Raw genomic sequence first — 16,929 nt, 5'->3', positions numbered from 1 at the left:
TGACCTCAAAATTTTCGACATTTCCATACTCTCCCTATACTGCCCTGCTGAAGAAAAACGCCGTATGAGCCTTCAGGCGTTGCCAAATTTCCATTTATAAAAAGCGAATTTACTGGTAAACTTAGGTATGAATATTTTTCCCTCCAATTTTTTCGATAATTTTGTCTGCAATTTTGCCTGCAGCTCCTGAAAATTTCAAGGAAAAATATTTATAACTTTCCTAAAAAATGAACATTTTATCGAAGGAAATTTGGCAACTCTCGAATGTTCATACGGCGTTCTTCCTTAGCGGGGCAGTATATAGGTAGGTATTCTACACAGAACCGATGCCCAGGACGATTCGCCTCAAAAAACTTTCCCTCCAATATGGCAGCGCCGCTTGCAGCGGAGTAATTTATTTCTGGAGACCCTAGTTTTCCTGTTGCACGGCACGTTCCTACCATCCCTCCTCCCCGGGAGGGCAGCCCACCTTCGGGGGGTGGGAGGAGTGCGCGAACCATAAGTCGTCGTATACGTCTTCCTAATTTCACGATGCGTTATTCCAGAGGCAGCCCGCTCCCGTTCGGAGCCAGCGAAGTAGCTCAACCTAATTTACCTCATAATTCAGTTGCAGCGATCATCACTTCCCAGGTATACGCTGCTGCGCTAAGGAAAAACGCCGTATGAACCTTCGGGCGTTGCCAAATTTCCTTTGAGAAAACGCTAATTTTCTGGAAAACTTATGAATATTTTCGCTCCAATATTTTAGATAATTTTGCTCGCAATTTCACCTGAAGTTTCTGAAAATTTCCAGGAAAAATATTCATAAGTTTTTTTTAAAAATGAACATTTTATCGGAGAAAATTTGGCAACCCTCTAATGTTCATACGGCGTTTTTCCTTAGCACGGCAGTACGGGGACCTGGCGTCTCTTCTTTCGCTCCTGCGATTATTCAAAAAGGGCGCCAGCGCCGCGAAGAATAAGTTCGCGGATGCCTATTATGATGTTGGAGAATACTGTCGTGCTAAAGGAAAACGCCGTAAGAACCTCCTGGCGTTGCCAAATTTTCTTGGATAAAACATGAATTTCCTGGTAAACTTACAAATATGTTTCTTCCAATTTTTCTGATATTTTATTTTACGATTCTATATACATTATCTGAAAATTTCATGGAATATTATTCATGACTTTTCTCAAAAATAAACATTTTATCGGAGGAAGTTTGGCAACTCTTGAATGTTCATACAGCGTTTTTCCTTACCACGGCAGAATAGAACGCTCATTCCATCTAACTTCGAGAAAATACACTGGAATGAAAGAGTATTCAAATTCGCCTCGTAGGAGACAATTTAAGTCCTAAAAACGGTACTGACTTTAGAAAGGCCTTAAACTTAGTTTCTAAAAGCGCCGCACTCCTTAGGAAGGAACTAACTTGTTAGACTAGACTGAAAAAAAGAAGAACATTTTCTGTGTTTGTCCTAGCTATTTTGTGCTGTGCACCGAAAAAATTGGTGCACCTTGGTGATGCACCCTAATCAACACCAGAAAAGCGACTATAGTTGGACAGCATTTTGCAAAATGGAATTTATACTTCTACCTTTTTACAAAAACAACACACGCGGCATTAGTCTCCATTTGCAGAGAAGTGCTTTTGTAGATGAGACAATTCAATTTCAGAGTTCTGAATTGCAAAATGTGGTCCAGTTGGTGTAATGCCTTTGGTTAAGTTCACTAAGTTCAAGAATTTGAGAGTGACTTAGGAATTGACTTAGGAATTGGATGCTTGCTACCGGTTTAAAAAATTATTACCTCGTACTCTTTGAACTAAATGGGACTGTTAATCAGAAGCTGCTAGATTTCAACTTCACTTTACTCTGATATGCTAAAACTGCGATTGTGACCCCCAGGGTTTTCACTCTTCATTTCCAAATATGTTACCTCGTAGCTTGGCACGTGTGCAATTAATTTAATTTTTGTGGCAATCAAAGGAATAAATTTCAACAGCGATAAACTCTCAGTAGCTTTTTTAGACCTACCCCTTTAGAACTATTGACTTTGAGCCACCATGGTACCGGTTTAATTTGAATTTTTTGGTGTTTTTCGTGTCAAAATGTTTATAAAATACCTCTTAATTCAGTGGCAACAATAACTCAATTTTCATCAAGCAGAAACCCACTTTCATTCAGCTTTTTTATTATTTATTCAAAATAAAATTTTCTTGGCGGCATACTCAAGAGAGTTTCTGCCTAGATCGAATCACTTTTATCTCTAATGAATTCAAAAAAATTATGCTAAACGTCATTAAATACGGATGCCACGACTTGGTGAGTTTTTGCACTACCCCTCTATTTTTGTGCCGCAGTATCTTGATTTTTTTTGCGAGGAAAGCTTCATACTCGTAAAGTATGCCATGTCATTCTTAATATGTTGGAGGGCCTTCAATTTTGTATGATACCTTGCAACACCTCTGCTGTGAAATAGCTGCTTGAGGCGTCGCGGCACGCTGCGGCTCGACGGTCGGTCGGCTGCCAGCGCGAAACGCGCCTGCCCCAGGCGCCTACAAACCTAACTTGATACTTCACGCATTGCGCAATGCGTGAAGTATCTCAGTTAGGTTCGTAGGCGCCAGTGCGCGTGTCGCGCTGGCAGCGCAGCACGCCTCTCCGCTCTGTGTTTGGCTCTAATATTTAAACTTGCGGAGTCAGTGTTTCATGGGTGGCGGTAGCCACCTCCGGACAAAGTCTAATTCAGCTCATGATTTTGAAATTTATGCACACTCCGCATTGATTATTCTCATTTAAATTGATGAAAAAACAATATGTATTAAAGGAAAATATAATGAGTGTTTTTAAATGTCAGGGCGGTTCCTTGTCAAATTTAATGATTTTCGAAGCACTTTAATTTTTTCTTTTATATTTTGTGCTCTTACTGTGCTGCAGTATGGTGCACGCGGAAACAAACCCTCAAATTTGGACATATTTGACTCTAAATGATCGATGTACAAATTGGATACAACCAAAGATTGCGTGCCTCCTGATTTTTTTCCCCCTCTTTTATTCATTTTTGTATAGTTTCTTTCAACACAACTACGGCTCATTGAGATTTCAATGCCATTTAGGGCACTAGATTTGCCATAGATTTTAAATTAACCTAACACACCTAAATCTGTTCATTGCCCCATTTTCTTTTTAATCTTGTCCCCTCTCATCTTGTTATCTTGTTCTCCAAATGGAGATGTTGCATGTCATTCCCGGTCCAAAATAATGATACCTAGGAGAGAATTTTAAAACATGCCTAAGGAAATGACGTGTTTTTCTATCTTTACAAGCTATATGCAACTTGCTTTTAAGCCATAATCTGCCTTGAGACATTTCGTTGGTTAGATTACCTCTCTTTTTCCCCCGCTTCGTGCTATCAATGGGGATATGTTGCATGTGTGAGGAATTTGCGATTTGACTATTGATTCTTATGTAAAAGTTCGCGAGAAACACGATGGCGCCACTGGTTTTCTCTGAAATTAACTTCCAAGCTCAAAAAAAGCTCTCAAGTTGAGGCCAAAATGGAGGGGATATCCCACCCTACCCTGAGAGTCCACATCTACATCAAGACAAACTCTCCATGCACAGATAGGGAGCAAATACATTGACAGGGCTGCCACTTTCTTTGGGGACTCCTAAACTGAAAACACGGCAACCCTGCTAATGTATTTGCTCCCTATCTTTGCATGGAGAGTTTGTTTTGATGTAGACGTGGACTCTCAGGATAGCGTGGGATATCCCCTCCATTTTGGCCTCAACTTGAAAGCTTTTTTGAGCTTGGGAGTTGATTTCAGAAAAAACCAGTAGCACCACCGTGTTTCTCGCGAACTTTTAACAATGAATCAACAGTCAAATCGCAAAATCCTCACACATGCAACATCTCCATTACTGGAGGACGGGAGAGGAGTGCCGATGGTATGCTTTCATTGCGTTTCCAGTTCTCTTCTCTCTCTCTCTCTCCTTTAATACGGTCACATCATTTTAAATTTCTACCCTCGTCATTTGTAGTTTAATATTCTTTCATAATGTAATGTATTTAAATTGACCAATAAAGGGAAAAAAATGAAAAATGAATAACTCAATTTTGAGTTATACGGCAGTAGAGACCCTTAGGTATAGAATCATTTTGAGTCTCTCGTGGGGCCCAATCTCCTAGGAGTATTCCGATGACGGATCAAACTATCGAGGGAAATTTTGCAACTCTCTTATGTTCATACGGCGTTTTTACTTAGCAGGGCAGCCCTCCCACCCTGAAAAAAAAATTTCGGTGTTTTTACTAAGAAAAGGGTAAAATTACCAAGAATTCAGGGTTCTATTTGATCCCAGTTTTTTTTTGGTAAAATTACCATTTACGGAATTGACAATTTTATCGAGAAATCTCGGTAAAATTATCGAACTTTCTCGATAATTTTACTGGACACCGGTAAAAACGCCAATATTTTTTATCGACTGTGGTGGAATTACCGAGATAAAATGGCAAAGTTACCGGGAATTGATTACCAATAAAAGTGATATTTTTACCTGAAAAAAAAACAGTAAAAATACCGGTTTTTAGGTAAGCTTACCAGTCTGCCTTGGTAAAATTACCCATAATTGGTAAAAAAAAGTGAGATGGTAAAGGTACCAACGGACCTTGGTAAAAAAGCCGAGAATTTCTTTCAGTGCATGCTCTCCGATGATTTCCTCCGATCTGCCAACCCGGCCACGTCGCGCTAAAGCGCGGGGATTTATCTGCAAAAGGTATCGAAACGATTCAAGCGGATCCTCCCTCCCCCTCCCCCGGGCGGGAGGAACGGGCGCGGGATGCAAAACGGGAAAAGTGATCCGAAAGCGTTCCGCTCGCACCCACTCTCGATTTTTCGCGCTCATTGTTCTTTTCCGGGCGCCTTTTATTTCCCGCCGCTCCCCCGGCTCGACGCACAGTGGATCGAATCATCTAGAGAGGAAATTTTTTACTAAAACTGCACATTTTCATGTTTATTTTGTCTTATTTCCAATTTCCAGGGATGCTTGTCGAAGAAAATTTCACGAGGAAACCAATGGAACAGCTTATAGAACCTCGAAATTCTGCATAAACGCACTGAAAAAAAATTCTCGGCGTTTTTACCAAGGTCCGTTGGTACCTTTACCATCTCACTTTTTTTTACCAATTATTGGTAATTTTACCAAGACAGACTGGTAAGCTTACCTAAAAACGGTATTTTTACTGTTTTTTTCAAGAATACCACTTTTATTGGTAATCAATTCCCGGTAACTTTGCCATTTTATCTCGGTAATTCTACCACACTCGATAAGAAATATTGGCGTTTTTACCGAAGTCCAGTAAAATTACCGAGAAAGTTCAATATTTTACCGAGATTTCTCGGTAAAATACCAATTCCATAAATGGTAATTTTACCGAGAAAAAACTGGGATCAAATAGAACCCTGAATTCTTGGTAATTTTACCCTTTTCCTAGTAAATACACCGAGATTTTTTTTTTTCAGTGCGGAGTTATAGGTAAGTTAAGTTTGAAGTTTTCAAATTTTGTCCGACCTCTCCTGTTGACTGGATCCACGGTGCGGCGCTGCGCTTTTCCAATATCTCGGCTCTGTTTTCCTTTAATTTTTCTTGCATTCCCCGCATCCGTCACCCGGCTCATTTCCTCCGCCCCATCCCCTCGGTCTCCGGTCTCGTTTGCTTTTCCTATCGCTTCCGCCGCGTAACATGCTGACAGGCCCAAGATGATATCGATCCCGACTTGTCGTGTGGAGTAGTTTTCGGGTGTCGCTTCTCTCGCGCCTCCCGAGATGGGAGCTCAAATCCGGAGATGCTCGGATTCGAGGTGCCCTGAGCGCCAAACATGTCAGACTAGGAGTAGACGGAGGAGTTAATATCATGAATTTTTCCGTACACACACTGCATTGTTCGAGGCGTACTTCAATTTGTTTAATTTTTTCAATATTCTTAATTTTTTTCATATTTTAGTACAAATGAGCTGAATTGGCTATGGTACACTGCCATGCTAAGCAAGAACGCCGTAAATCCATCAAGATTTTTCCTCGTTTTTTGGAACTTAACACTTAATGAAATAAAAACTGTTTTACCCATGCACCTCGAATTTTCAGGTTAAGTTCTTGATAGTATTTGCGAGAGAATTCTGTGATAGCATTGTCCCAAGGTACACAAGTTTTTCTGCTATGATACATTGTTTCCAAAAAATGTAAAAAAACGTTTAGAGCGTTTTTGCGTTGCACGGCAGTACAGGTCAAAGATAATTTTAAGAGTAAAATTATTGAACCAAAAGAAAATGAAAAACAAAAAGCAGGTTATCATTGTCGATCGAGACGGCTAAGTTTCAGGACTGCTTTGAATTTAAAATATTATAAATGCCACAATGTAATTGAGTCAGCAGTGGCGTGGCGTGCTTTGCGATTTATCGATTGGTGTGTAATTTAAACCTATGGAACATGATCGATAAACAGGGTGTTCGCAACGAATACCTTAATACTCGATTATTTACCGTAGCTTCAAATGGGGAAAAATCGATGATCGATGATTTACGCTTCCCTAATCAGGGCCGGATTTAGGGGGTGGCCACATAGGCCGCGGCGTATGGCGGCAAATTTAAGGGGGCGGTAAATTTTGCAATTTTTTTACGTAGGTATAAAAAAATTCGGATTCAGAAAAAAAATTACAAACGAGAAAAGGCGACAAAATCTCTCGTTTCCTGAGAGTATAGTAATTTCTAATTTTGTCGTCTTTTGGTGATACAGGAGACTGCAGCTTTAATTTGTCGAGTTAAGAGAGAAATCAAACACGCAATTTGGCCTGGAACGGCGCGGCAAGGGAGAGCAATGATGACGAGGACTTGAGATGAAAAGGATAAGCCCTCGGCGCGGCGGTCGGCATGTAACACATATCAGCGGCTACAAGACTGTATGAATACTTAAGCATTGCGTCAAACACAGTGCGTTCAGCAGCGGTCTGCGTGAGACGCAAAGCGCCTACAATACTGTAGAAATACTTCACGCATTGCGCCAAACGCAGTGCGTTCAGCAGCGGTCGGCGTGAGACGCAAAGCGCCTACAAGACTGTAGAAATTCATCACGCATTGCGCCAAACACAGTGCGGTTAGCGCGGGGCGGCGCGGCAGTGGAAGTTAAAATTATTAAAGCACATTTATGTTTGTTCTTTCATAATTTTTTCGTTCAATACTTCGAGATGGAGGGCCTTGTCCGCACAGAGATAGGTTTACGGAACTCAACTTTCGCGCAAAGTTCCGTGAACTTTTGCTAGTAGTGTTGACAGGGCTTTCGCAAAAAATGTGTCCAACACGAGTAAACGCGTCTTATGCAGCCCTCCCATTTCGGCACGTTTACTTGGTGGTTTGTACTTGATGTATTAAAACGGATGAGAAAGGGGGCGGCAAAATACAGGCGGCCCATTGGCGGCAAGTAGGTAAATCCGGCCCTGTTGCTAATGCCAGTCATCAGCAAGGTCGAATCTAGTTATCAGCAAATTGACGGTCGAAGAACAGAACCACGTACCTCCATCGCAATGTTACAGAATCGCAGTGCCTTTTTTATTTCTTCGAAGAGAAACATGCTAACTTTATAATTTAGAATTTTTACAGGATATTCTCCTGACAGAAAAGAAAAATCAAGGCTGTTTTCAAGAAATTACCCTGAATAGTATTCCGAGGAAAAAATAAAGTATGATACGAAGTCTGCAACCTGTAACGTCGTAAACGAAGTCACGTGGTTTCGCACTTTCACCATCGAAATCATTTTTAAGACCAGTTCGGTCTGATGTTTTTGGCGTCTTTCTTGACTTGATTTAAGCAGTAATATTTTTGAATTTACCGCCAAGAACCAAAATTCTTGAATCGAGCAGAAATTATGATTATATCAAGAACAAACTCGATCGCATCAAGCAGAAATCTGCTTGACAATTTGATTCTTAATTTATGAAGAAATCTTCCTGACACCTGATGAATAATTAGCACGCAAATTTGTTATAGCTAGAATTTTTTAAATTTGTTTCTGATATGGGAAAGAATTTAAAAATATATTTAAAAGTGAGAAAACTCACCGCCTAGTGACGTCATCGGGCGGCATCTCCCATTTAAACACGCGTATTTTAGCGGATTGAATCTCTTTGCCGTACCTCGTCCAATAATTGTTCAATTTTGGAACCAATGCCATCTTTGTGTTCAGTTTACTCAGAAGCCTCCTCTTTGACTAGAATTTCACCAAATTTCAGACACCTGCAAATTCTCCATCCACGTCATTTTTTTCAGTATGTACCTCCAACAGGATAACTTCTCTTCTCGTCTCCGATCTCAACAAAAATCTTGACAATCCTCGCCATTCCATCTACCCGCCAAAACCTATCGACGCCTGAGCGCAACACGAGCCCGAGTTGAACCCGCTTTCGTCCTAGAAATAGCGTCAAAATAATTCCCCCGTCTCGCCGGGCACTTAGCGCGATCGCCGGAAACATTAAATTATTCGAATTCCACCGGAACCGTGTTCGTCCAATGGGAGTCCCATAAATCCCGGAACTTTATCGCGGATCTTGCCAATTCTTCCGGGTGACCGGGTCAGCGGCGTGGCGTGCATTGCGATTTATCGATTGATCGGCCATTTAAACCTACGGAGAAGTATCGATAAACAGGGTGTTCGCGGCGAACGCCTCAATAATCGATTCTTTACCATAGCTTCAAATGGGGAGATATCGATAATTGATCGTTCGCGCCTCGCTGCTGGACCGGGTCGGTCTTGGCGCGAAGGCAGGAAGTCGTCCGGTCGGCGTCGTGACGTCGTCGCGTCGCGAAGACCGGAATCCGGTGTTTCGGGTCAAGCTGTTTTCGATGGCACTTAAGAAGCTCCTGGAGATTATAAGTTGGTTTAGCTTTGAAATTGCTTTAAAGTGTTTGCGTCGCTTTTCCGCTGGAGTCTTGGCAGCCGCCAACACAACGATATAAAACGAAGTTACCGATTCGGTGATCTTTTCCGCGTAGCTCTTTTTAGGAAAAGGTACCTAACTCACCGGCAAATACTGCCAAGCTAAGGAAAAACGCCGTATGAACCTTCAGGCGTTGCTACATTGTCTTTGATAAAGCATGAATTCTTTAGTAAACTTATGAATATTTTTCCTCCAATTTTTCAAAAAATGTTGTTCATATTTTGATCTAAAGTTCCTGAAAATTTCAAGGAAAAATGTTCATAATTTTCCTCATAAATAAACATTTTATCAAAGGAAACTTGGCAACTCGCGAATGTTCATACGGCGTTCTCCCTTAGCACGACAGAATAGTCAAATTGGGCATTTTATCAAATGCCTAGGCAGAGTATGTCACATTTTCAGAGATTGCGAGGTTTCCTATGTTTTCACAGAGACCTCTCGAATAAACAATATTTTAGGAGTAGAATTCATAGAAGTACAGACTGTCATTTCATTTCCCGTTTCAAAATGCTCCTCATTTTATTTAAACCGTCTAAGTGTGACAACAATTTTTTTTTTTTTTTTTTTTTTTTTTTATGAAATGCGTCGTATATTTTAAGATATATGTGCACTCAAGGACTAAAAATAACTCATTTATCATTGTATGCAACAAATTTTTACAAAGAATTCCTTCCCACATGATCAGAGAATTATCTCATCTATAGTTAGCAAAATAATCAGAATTACAGTCTAAGTAAAAATATTTGACTGTTTGCGTAGGCATTTAACCGAATGCCTGATTTGAATATTTGGCAATGACACCTATATTCCACCTGGTCAAGAGAGATCACAGTATGTATGGGGAAATCAGGCTTCGCTTTACTTTTAATTCTGTTTCTGCGTGTTCAGAGGAATAATATAATGTTAAACAAGACAAATACACCAAAAATGTACACGATAGAAGAATCGTGTTGGGCCCACTCTATTGTGCTGGGAACACAAGGCCGAAAATTTTCATTTTCTCTATTCTTGCAAAATGCATCTCGAATGACGTTAGGCATTTAGAAGAGAACACGATGCCCCGAACTGCCAGCCAAACCCCGTGACGAAACAAGAGATGTGTTCAGATTGTTTTTTTCTTTCAAAATATTTTGTCTTCTATGATTTATAGTCATTTATTTTATGATCCCTCGAATGGAAAAAACATGTCCAACAAGAGAGAGGAGGGGATCAGTCATATGCACAATGGATTTGAAAAGCCAATTGCTTTAATGGTCATAATCTCATATTTCGACGGTGAAACTACCAAACCACGTATCTCGGTTTGCGACGTCGCAGACTTCCTGTCATACTTTATTTTTTAAATTAAAAACTACTTAACATCCAGTCTTGAAAATTTCTGTGATTTTTCCTCTTTGTGCGGAGAAAATTCAGTGAAAATTTCAAGGAATGATATTAATTTGGTCTACTCCAAAAAAATAAAATGTGAGCGTAGATTTTTAAACACCGCAAACGAGATACGTGGTTTGGTAGTTTCACCGTCGATTTCCGATTACGATCTCTAAAATGTATGCACTGTCGCACAGTGGATCGAGTCAATCAGAGAGGTCGGACATGAAATATTTGACTAGTTTATTTCATCACATTTTTAATTTTAAAGGGTTGCGTCTGATGGAAAATTTCATTATGGAACCAATGGAACAACTTTTAAACCTTCAAAGTCTTGTATAAACGGAGTTATAAGCGTTTAAAATTTCCAAATTATGGCCGACTTCTCCTATCGACTCGACCCACTGTGTGACGTTGCTTGTCACATGACCGGCGACAAAATTAATATTGCTTCTGAGTGATTTTTTTTCTTTAGAATTCAACTTTATTTGACTGACGACCATTGATATTATTTGTATTTTAACTTATATAAATAAATTCAATGAGTTGCATTTTACAAATACAAATCTAATATTCGTGTTCACTTACAAATAGCACTGCAACGCAGCACAGCTTTCAGCATACAAATCAGATTTTTGATTTACTTCAATCGCACTCTCCACGGGAGAGACTTACTCTGATAAAAATTTCATCCACTGGTCAATTACTTTTTGTTCCTGTGATTGATGTTGATAAAGCACCACAACAGTAACTCGCCCGAAGCGTGTAGTTGAGAACTGTTTCGCCGAATATATAGCTGAGACATCAACGTAGTTGCATCCGAAATCATTTCTCTATTTTCTTGATTTAAAGTGCAATACTTAAGTATTTGTTTAATAGTAGCTTAATGTTCTTTTCCTCAGCATGTCAACGACCGAGAAAGTAGAAATGTCATTCGGTAATTTTAATTTTTTTATTTGATATTACTTCAATTTAAACCAAAAAAAATGGACCTTTTATCAAAACGCCTCGAACCTGAACGGTGCAAAAAGGAATTATTTCCTAGACGCTTGCATGTATTTTATAATCTTGTAGAAAAATTGAACCCCTCAGAAGGGGCTCAAGTAGAATTCACGGGGGTGATTTATCAAATCTTGCGTACAATCGGAGAGAAGGATTCTGTGACTTTTCTTCCGATAATTGGTTGTGGTTCCCGTAGTGGTTTGAGGTTTCAAGGGTTTTCGTAGCTGTACGTCTAAAGGTGGAGGAGGTGATGACAGTGGAAGTTACTTCTTAGTAGGTCACATAAGATTTTCGACAAATTGTGGATCTTGCAGCAAGTCGTGGGTAAAATACTGTTTAAACATCTCCTCATTCTTTGTAATTATGAAAAGCCATTCTCAGTCAGGAAAAATATCATACTGGCACTTATGCCTAAAGTTTTCTTTGATTTATTGATTTATTGTGTATACAAATATCCTGGCAAGATTCATGGACAAAAAGCTGTGCCATAATATGATTAATAGGAATATCTTTCTTAAAAATTCCTACTTTCCGCGGCGAGTGGGCAGAATTGGGTTACATATTTTGCAATTAGGACTATTATTTTCGACTGATTTTAGAAACAACTTATGTGGCATTACCTTTCCCATGCTGCTGGGTGTTTTTATGGATAAGTCAGAAATAATAGTTTCTTTTTGAAAAATGTTGCCCAGTTGATTGACAGTAAGCGCTGATTAAGCGTATTCAGCGCAAAAATCCCCTAGGAGGGGCTCTCGGCTCTCCACCAGGGTGACAAAATTTCATGAAAAATAAAATATTGAAATTTTACGTGAAATTTCCATGAAATTTTAGAAATTTATGAAAGATTTTTAAAAATACCGGTTTCTTTTCATGTTTCACGAAAAGTAAAAATTGTGACTTTCTTCTATTTTTGTGTGTTTGAGTGCGGGTTGCATACTCTAGCCCCTGAAAAATATGAAATATCTCACAGCCTCGTGAAATTTCATGAAATATTTCACTGTTTCCAATCTTTTATTTCTTTTTTACGTTTCATGCCATCTGCATCTGCACCCTTGATACCACGAACGGTACAGAGCGCGGAGCTTATCAATAATTCCTGAATGTATTATTTCAGATAAGATAAGTGAGACAACCGATGTGAACGAGTCTTACCAGCCCCGCAGGGGTCGATCTAAATTGCGGGTAAGATCCAGATCCCGTTCAGAAGCTTCATCCAGTCCAAGGAACCGTCGCCTTAAAAGTTACGTCGTTCAATGCCGCAACAGAAGTAGATCCAGAGATAGATTATCTGGATCAAGACTGAGGTCAAGATCTCCTCCGAGGGATATGCCCAGATTTAGGGACCAAAGCCCAGATAGTTGCGTCGCGCAATGCTGTGATAGTTGCAGATCGAGAGGCAAGATCCGCAGGGGCAGATCTAGATCGAAAAGTCAATCGAGATCTCCTTCATGGGATCCGTTTGGTTCTTGGAGCTATCATTCTAGGAGTTACGTTATTCGAAAACGCCACAGAAGTAGAAGTAGAAGTAGGAGTACGGCCCAATGGAGTCAATCGCCATTAAGTTCCAGAAGCTTTCAACAAGAAAGTAACTTTGTTCAAAGTCGGACTAGGAGTAAACCAGCGACCAGTTCAAGTATGAACGAACAATACTTGGAAAATTTCAGGTAAATCAGCAAATGATAAAATATCCGTAAATAAAGGTTGTGTTACATGCATATGGTCAATGTAAAAAAAAATTGTATGTTCATTGCAACGTTTCAAAATCTGTTATAATGTTTCATTTTTTTTCCCCAGAAAAAAGTAACCGAAAAATAGCCTTGAAATTTACCGTGAATACTTTGAAGAAGGCAAGAAAATTCAAGGATTATGTCAAGGCAGCAGAAAAGTACAAAAATGGGCGGAGATTTACAACGGTGCAACTATACCCTGGTAAAAATTGGCAGTAGAATCTGTGTTCCAAAATACCATTGACCAACAGCCGGCTGTAAGATTTCCAATAGCTTCTATAGCCGGCAACACAATTTCTTATAGCCTTTTATAGCCGATGGCGAGTAAGCAACAGCCTGGCGATAAAGTGTATGCTAAACGTTACTGATTACGGATGCTAGGACTTAGTGAGTTTTTGGACTACCGCTCTCTTTTTAGGCCGTAGTATCTTGATTTATTTTGCGAGGAAAGCTCCGTGCTTTTGAAGGATGCCTGCCATTCCTAATATGTTTGAGCGCCTTCAATTTCGTATGATACTGTGCAATACCTCTGGTGTGAAATAGTTGCTTCAAGCGCCGTGGTACGCTGCGGCGCGGCGCGGCGGGCGGGCAGCCAGGGCAAAACGCGCATTCGCGCCTACAAACCTAACAGGGATACTTCACGCATTGCGCAATGCGTGAAGTATCCCTGTTAGGTTTGTAGGCGCCAGTGCGCCGCCGCTCCGCTTTGTACTAGGCTCTAATATTTAATCTCGTGAAGTCAGCATTTTTCAACTCATGACTTTGAAATGTTTGCACACTCTGTATGGATTATTCTCATTTTAATTGATGAAAAAAATATGTAGTAAAGGAAAATATAATGTGCGTTTTGCAAATATTAAGGTGATTCCGTACAAACTTAAGGATTTACAAAGCACACGAATTTCTACACAATTTCTTATAGCCTTTTATAGCCGATGGAGAAAAAGCAACAGCCAGGCGATGAAGTGTAAAGCCCGGCGATAGGAACTACAGCCCGGCTGTATAATTTTTTATCGCTTCGTGTAGCCCGGCAGTATGATTTTTTCCACTTTCTACAGCCAGCTATATGATTTTCTATCGCCTTCGTCAGTCGGCTATAAGAACTCCCATGGTATTTTGAAACGCAGCTCCTATCGCCAATTTTTACCAGGGTAAGAGCATAGTTAACAGCTGATTTGATTCGATTTTGACCAATCGGAAGAACAAAGATACTGGTAAAAGAAAAGCGTGCCTCGGTAGAACCGAGAACATGGACACATGTATAATGGAATGGATGTATGCTCAATCAAGGAAATGGAAAGCAGTGAATTGTGTCCAGGAATAAATTAAAAATTGAAAATGATTCCATTCTACTAAACTTTGGTTTACTTTTACACCGGCTACTAAGTATGTCCGACCCAGTATTCAGAGTAAATTTGCCTTGATTCCATTACTTATTGACTTTACCCTATATGCAGAAACTTAACGAGTTTATGGTTTGATTTGGGTATTTCTTCTTCATGAATCCTTGTCCGGATATTATTTGCGCGGCTGTGGGTTTTGATACTTTCATGAATGATTTTGTTGAATTCCATTTTCATTCTAATAAATTAAATTCGTGCTATTTCACTTCTAGTCAAATGTGTAGCATATCGGAGCAAAATCGTATCGTAAGAGGACTCGATGGATTCAGTTGCTTGAATGGTCAAATTGAACGTGAGTTCAAGTCTGAGAATCAAAGAAAATCGAGCCATTCTCACTATACTAACAGAAATAACCACAGAGCAGGAGAAAGATCGAGAAGGACTTTGAATTACGTCAGGTATGCCATTCCGTTCCTTAATTTTTTCAAGTATTGTTTAAACTAAATCAATCAGCAGAGAGCTATGAAAATTTGAAGAATAAAAACAGAATAATAATACGCATTCAAATCTTAAAGAGCAAAAAGAAACTTCTAAAAATAAGTAAATTCGTAGCTTAAGTTGATGGTTTAAATGTATACTCTATGTATGTCATTTATCTTCCAGGCAACACTCATCAGACCGTTCTTACTCAAATTTTAGCAAACAGTGGAATAACTTCTCCACGACGTCTTTTAGAAATCAAAGGCTTATGAACCAAAGCGTGGAATTTTAAGGTCAGGTAAAACTGTAGCGTAATTCTTTAATTATAGATAGCAGATCTGAAGTAAACGTTTCACTGAACAATGAATGATTTTTATACTGATGTTTTTTGCTAACTTTGTTGCCTTTCCTATCTTATTGATATAATATATTTTTTAATGGTGATGGGACAAACAAAGTTCATCCTGAGAAATAAGAGTAATCATCATTAATTGCAAATTATTCCACTAAGAGACGTGAATTTATTCTTTTTACCAAAGTGATTCAAGTTTGCGTGGCAAAAAAGAAACAAGCTGACAAAACAAGTAGTTCAACTCCAATAGTTTTACTCTTTTTATGTTACAGGATTTTCCTCTGATAAATTAAAAATGCGTCCATCAAGCCGATGTAAGAGCAGAATGATCCCGTGCGGTATTTACTACTAACAATCCTTATGTGTATTTATTTTATTTATCGTATGAAAAAAACTTACAGAAAATGTAAATTATATCATTCCTATTATATAATGTAAATATAATAGTAAATTATAATGTCGCGCCGAGGATGGAGGTCAGGGACACCTCCGAAACGCGTCCGCTCCGAAAAATGAAATAGTTTATGCGAGTGAGTGTCTTTAAAAATTATTTTTGAAAGTTTTTAAATTTTCGTAAATTTTTCAAATGTTTAAATCTTACATACCGTAAATTATATGTCTGTACGTAAGAATATGATAATAATATCTTATCTAATTGCTTTATGGTTTTTTCATAACTCTTTAAGTTATCTATGATAGTTCCGTATAGGGTAAAAGGAATGCCTCCGTTTTTTCATCGCGAACTTTAAAAATCTTGACTTCAGACTAATTCGAAACATTTCGAAATTCCTTTGACCCAATGTAAGAATTACTCTTATATGCTAAGGCGTATCAATACCTCAATTTGGATTGTTTGTGCCTACTTAACGCAAAGTCACTTTCTTTCAGACGGTCATAACATATTCTTAACAACCCATAGTACTAAATTTTTAGCACTCCTCCCCTCCCCTCCAAAAAAAAACACGAGACGCCAGTATGTGGCAACGTGTAGTTTTACGAGTCCGGACAATACCGTAAAATATTAAGCGGAGCATAGCGGGGAGGGGGAAGGCAGCGAGGGGTGCCGGAAATAGACCTCCACTAACCAGCGCGTGAAATGACTGGCCAGCATTATAAAAAGTTAATTGCAGTGAAAAGTTAGATTCGCGAAACGGCGCAAAGGAGCGACCCCACCCGCGGGCCGGAAGCCGGTTAAAGTACCAAAAGCTGGCACGAACGATTTTTCAGACGAGGGTTCTCCCGACTGCCCTCTCTCCTGCGCTTTCACTGCGTTGCCGAGAAAGGAAGAACACATGCCAATCTGCGAAAAAAAGCAACACAATCTGAGAGACCGCGTGCAAAGTGATCAATTTTAAAACCTCATTTACACTGAAAAACACTGAAAAACGCTGAAAAACGCTGAAAAACACACATTTCTTAACACAGCAAAAGGAAGTTACGGGCTTTATTCACATACCATCCGTTCCGAGCTCAAAGGCCGAAAGTTCCCGGTGCTGGAGCCGTAGCTTCGATTATTCCGGGTGCTATGCCCGGAACTTTCGGCCTCTGAGCCAGGAACGCGGACGGTATGTCTATATAGCCCGTAATCACGGCTTCCACGGCCGGAGTTTTTTTTTCAGTGAACTTTGTCAAACTTTAGAGTGAGAGAGCACTTACTCAATAAGCATGGTAATCATTGGCAAGGCCATTTG

General features: G+C 39.6%; 1 protein-coding gene across 2 annotated transcripts; it reads left to right on the top strand.

Moving 5' to 3' along the window:
* Positions 1-11,019: 11,019 nt before the first annotated feature.
* On the top strand, positions 11,020-16,616 carry LOC109035254 (uncharacterized). 2 transcript variants are annotated; one of them, XM_072302439.1, is made up of 5 exons: positions 11,020-11,271; positions 12,451-13,000; positions 14,679-14,864; positions 15,070-15,179; positions 15,511-16,615. In XM_072302439.1, exons 1-4 carry the CDS (start codon positions 11,238-11,240, stop codon positions 15,176-15,178), a joined length of 879 nt encoding a protein of 292 aa, XP_072158540.1. In that variant the 5' UTR covers positions 11,020-11,237; the 3' UTR covers position 15,179; positions 15,511-16,615. The 2 variants fall into 2 exon arrangements, with proteins under 2 accessions (XP_072158540.1, XP_072158541.1); XM_072302440.1 differs by lacking the exon at positions 15,070-15,179 and having other exon boundaries at positions 11,023-11,271; positions 15,511-16,616.
* Positions 16,617-16,929: the final 313 nt, after the last annotated feature.

Source organism: Bemisia tabaci, chromosome 7 (assembly GCF_918797505.1).
Source record: "Bemisia tabaci chromosome 7, PGI_BMITA_v3".
In the NCBI taxonomy this organism is placed as follows: domain Eukaryota; kingdom Metazoa; phylum Arthropoda; class Insecta; order Hemiptera; family Aleyrodidae; genus Bemisia; species Bemisia tabaci.
This window is presented reverse-complemented; position numbering and strand designations above follow the sequence as displayed.

Bases quoted from the DNA above. Each gene is read 5' to 3' on its own strand.
- LOC109035254 (XM_072302439.1), top strand. From the start codon at position 11,238: ATGTCAACGACCGAGAAAGTAGAAATGTCATTCG. The intron at 13,001-14,678 runs GTAAATCAGCAA...TTTCACTTCTAG, and splicing joins CAATACTTGGAAAATTTCAG to TCAAATGTGTAGCATATCGG. The intron at 14,865-15,069 runs GTATGCCATTCC...TTTATCTTCCAG, and splicing joins AGGACTTTGAATTACGTCAG to GCAACACTCATCAGACCGTT.